Source organism: Pteropus vampyrus, unplaced genomic scaffold, assembly GCF_000151845.1.
Source record: "Pteropus vampyrus isolate Shadow unplaced genomic scaffold, Pvam_2.0 Scaffold567, whole genome shotgun sequence".
Classification (NCBI taxonomy): Eukaryota; Metazoa; Chordata; class Mammalia; order Chiroptera; family Pteropodidae; genus Pteropus; species Pteropus vampyrus.
In genome coordinates, this window is record NW_011889348.1 from 145,540 (window position 1) to 149,940 (window position 4,401).

The 4,401-nt window shown below is 55.4% G+C and overlaps 1 protein-coding gene across 12 annotated transcripts in view; it reads right to left on the minus strand.

The window, feature by feature from the left end:
- The window catches only part of LRRFIP1 (LRR binding FLII interacting protein 1), a 75,130-nt gene extending 70,735 nt beyond the window's left edge, over positions 1 to 4,395 (minus strand). For all 12 annotated transcript variants that reach the window (XM_011384249.2, XM_023525509.1, XM_011384246.2 and 9 more), the window contains exon 1: positions 4,176 to 4,395. In XM_011384249.2, coding sequence (XP_011382551.1) covers positions 4,176 to 4,241 — 66 coding nt within the window. In that variant the 5' untranslated portion in view covers positions 4,242 to 4,395. The remainder of the gene's footprint in view (positions 1 to 4,175) is intronic.
- Positions 4,396 to 4,401: the final 6 nt, after the last annotated feature.

The window sequence follows — 4,401 nt, forward strand, 5'->3', positions numbered from 1 at the left end:
TGTGAGGCCCCCGGGGCCGCAAAGAGAAGTGACAGCAGCAGCCACCACCCCTGTTGCATGCTTCCTGCCAGGCCCTGCCTGAAGCACCGCACAGAGTGGTGACAGTTATCAGTACCTGCTCTGAGGCGGCAGGCCTGGAGCTGAACTAGCCCCACTGCCTGCTGGCTGTGAAGACCTAGAAAAGTCCCCTGGCCTTTGTGGGCTTCAGCTTCCTCTTTATTTGTAAGTGGAGAGAACAAACCGCCTCATGAGGCCATGGCCATGGTTGGGGAAGACGTCCACAGGAAGCGCGTGGCAGGGCTGATGCAGCAGGGTTCAGGAAATGCCACCTATGGGTACCAAGTGTCCAACGTCTGCAGAAGAGCTAGGATCCAGCAGTGTGAGCCCGGCTCAGGGTAAGGTTAAAAGCACCAGAGGCCCCCACCCGGAGGAAGTGAGGGCCAGGGTCAGAGGAGGGGCGGGGACAGTCCTGCTTGGCCCACTAGAGCCCACCCCTTCTCCTCCCGGGAAGACGCTGGGCCAGCTGCAGCAGATAATAAAGAAAATGGGAGGACCAGCAACAATGGTGCCTTGGTAAGCTCTATCACACAGACGTAGAAATGAAACAATTGAGTTAAAATTATAAGTAAATCGTCACTATAGTAATTTAAGGTAAATTTCGTCTCTACGACAAAGTAGTCATTCTTCAGATTCAAGGCGAAACTGCTTTAAAGCTGTCAAGTTACAACATGAAGGAGAAACCACTAGAAACTCTGCCACCCCTCCCCCCCACGAATGGAGGAGTCTCAGGATATACATTTTGACTTTGTGTGGTGGGGATCTTGTTCGTTTGTTTTTGGTTGATTTGTTTTGGAGTTTGGCTGGGGGACGGACGGGTATTTTAGTAGTGGTCAACAACAGAATACATGGCAGTTCTGAATTATTAAATCTTGGATTTAGTCAAAATAATGCTAGAACTTAGGAGAAAGAAGTTAACTGAATTTTATCTAGGTAGCCTGAGCAGTGAAAGTTCTAGTAAATCCACTCCAGGAACATAAGCTGCTTTATTTGAGAAAACAAACTAAAGTGTGGGTGGCCCGGAGTTAAAACTGCAAGGCGACAAAACCTGCCCTCACGCCTGCCCCGCGGCTAACGTCGGGCAGATGTAACCGGCTTATTTCGACAGCAGGTCAGTAATTCGCTCCTTTTGGGCTCTGGGCCTCCAAGACGGATACTTTTAAACACAAACAGAGACTTCGAGAACAGTGGCATATGAGTAACCAGTCACCCGCAGTTCCTCTGCTGAATCACACAGCCCGACGTTTCAGGGCTAAGAAATCCCTCTGGAACGCTGCCTTTTGAGGAGCAAAGACCACAGGACGCTGAGCCTCGCAATCCCGAGAGGTGACATAAGGACCTGGCTCTCATCAGGTACTGCTCTCACTGACTTCACTAGAAAAGTTTTACAACTATAAATAACTTGATTTCCTGTGCTCTGTATAATTGGCAGTTTAGACTACAGGGTTTAAAATTTTTTTTTTTTTTTTTTTGCTAAGGAGGCTTCTGCAGGGTGATACGAGTTCAAGCTGAACAGAAACTAACTCTTAAAGAAAAAAGGGGAATTTAGTTCCATCTTTGCCCTAATGGGAAAAGAAGTAACTTAGTATTTTTATGTCTTAACTGCCTAAGGAAATGACCCATCTAAGGCAAACCCGTGTGATCCCAGGGTTCAAAATCCCAGAGCGAGATCCGCAGGACCAGCCACCTGAGCCCGCTTTCATCCGGCAATGCTCCCACCTGCTGAGACCTGGGGTGCCTGGCACAGGTCCCTACCTGAGATGGGACTTGGAGACCACACACGCTCTACCCTGCCAGCCTCTCAGGACAGGTCGGGTGGTTTTGTCAGGGCTTCCCGCTAATCGGTATGTGGAAAGCTACCAGAGGTGACACAACCTATCTCAAACATGGGGAAGTTACAAGAGTTACAAAAACGGTGGTTTCTACCGTGTCCGCCCACATGGCTCCAGGGCTGGCACTGCCATGGAGAGGAGCCAGGCCTCCTGCTCAGATCCAGCTCTCGCTCCGCTAGGTGAGGAGGAGCTGTGGACAACTTGGCTTCCTCCTGCCGACCGCGGCCACGTGCCCCCTGCCCCTTGTTACCCCATGGAGACCCCTGTTCCCGGGACACGGGGTCCCTTAATGCAGAACACAACGGCCACAAACCAGTCTGAACGTCACTAGTCTCCATCTGGGACACTGCACCGCCCAGGGTGGCTGCAGGTGCCTCCGGGCTAAAGGTCGCCCGCCTCCATCTGTCCCCACGCTGGTCACTGAGCACGCTTCCTTTCCAACAAGACCGCTCACCTCGTAAAACGGGCCAACACTTCTGTTCCCACGTCCCACTCTAAAAAAGTTTTTGCTACTATTTACCGAAAAAACCCTCCCCCAGGTTCACCGTTTCTTACCGCACACCGCTGGGACCGAACGCGTTACAGAATTCAACATTTATGGATTTCAGAAGGGCAATAAAGACGCACCCACTACATATTCTGTAACGACAGCCCTTAATGAAGTCCGTTACCAGGGCTGCCGAGACGCCTATGAACTACTCACACTAAAGGGATGAAGGCTGAAAACACCCTCCCATTGGCCAGGCAAGTCTCACGGCCAAATGAATTCTGCCACAAGCTTACTAAAGCAAAACAAAACACTGTTGCAGTTTTCAGAGTTTGCTGGATCCTGGAACTGGGGCTAGGGGGCTGGGGGATGCTGGGCCGGTGCTGATGGAGGGAGCACCTTCTCAATCGGAACCTGGTCCAGACTCCCCTCTCTACTGCTGGCAGCATCTCCGTGAGGCACGCATCTCAGCCAGGCCCCAGCCGAAGCTGAAGGAGCTCCTGAAGCCAGAGCTCCGCCTCCAGGTGTTATCCGTCCTCCCTCACATCCTTGTACTCCAGGTGTACTCCCTTCTTCTCCAAGGACTCCCGCCCAGAGTTCATTCCTCGCCTTGTTCTCGCCACCTTGGGACCGCCCGGCATCTCTTAGCAGCTCGCCGCCCTTCCTTCTTCCAAGGGCCCTTCCCTGATTGTGATTCTAGCTTCCTCTGTAGGTTCCTAGCCCCCCAGAAACCCATTAGGTTACGGGGCAGGAACCAGCTCCGGTCCAGCCCACGGCGGGAACTTGAGGTAAGGTCAGGGAAGCAGCACACTCCGGGGAACAGAACTTTCAAGCGCACATCCATCAGTCTCTTTCCATCTCTCCCCGGCATCTCCCGGGAAGCTCCTCCCAGGTCAGGGCAGTGTTTTCATCTTGAATCTCCCACAGACACCCAGTAGGTGATTCATTCCTACCTGGTGCAGGAGCGGTTGTTTAGGGCTCACACTTTTGTCAACTTCCCACAGGGGCCTAAGGAAGGGGAGACCAGGGTCTCTGTAGCACTCACATCACAAAATGTTTCTTTTCCAAAGTGTGACTTCACCTTGAGATATTCCCATTCATGATCAGCCGGAAGCTGCACGAAAACGGGTAATTTCGACCTTCCCCACCTCGCCCCCTGCTCAATCTTAGCCCCGAACTACCCCCACATCCAAGGCCCTAGCCCTAAGTGTTAGGCAGGATAACAGACATCCCGGTGGAGGGTCCAGTGCGGACCCAGAGACCCCGGGAGACCAGCCTAAGTCAAGCTGGGGGCTGGTGTCCTTGGGGGAGGTGAGAAATCGGTTCTAGTCCTCAGGGTCCCAAGGTCCAGGGCTGGGCAGGCCCTCCAAACATGCCAGCCACCGTCAGTGCGGGCCTCGGGCAGGGGGCACAGGCGCTGGGCACGGCTCCTAAGTGCCGCGCTTCGTAAAATACCGCACAAGCGGCTCCGAGTGAAACTCCAGCCCCCGAGCAGGTCTCAGGGCCGAGTCACCCGGCCGGGCAGAGCCACCGCTACACACAGAGGGCGGCGAGCACGTTCCTTTCCGTCCTGGGGAGGGCGTCGTCCAGCGAAACGTGCCTCGCAGCGCGCACGGAGCCGCGAGCCCCGCGGAGGGCTGGGCCCGCTGCCGCCGCGCACCTCGCGTGGGGACCGCCGTTTAAGGGGGCCCCCGCCCCACACCGGCCGAAGGTGCCGGCCGCCCTTGACCTCAGAACATCAGCAAGGACGGAACGTTCGCGGTCGCAGCCCAAAGCCTCCAAGCGCGCTTTCCCCTTACCAGCCTCTGCGCTTCTGGGCTCAGACAGTCTATCTCCTTGTTCTGCGTGGCCGCGGGGTTGGTCATCCTGGCCGCCTTCGCGTCCACCTCGCGCGCAGCCACGAAAGGTACTCAGTGGCCGCCGAGCTGTGGTGTCCGCGGGCGGGCGCTCAGCACCGGCGCATCGCGAGCGGCGGGTCACGGTGCAGGGACGCAAGTCCGCGTCCGGCGGGAACTCGCCCTTCCT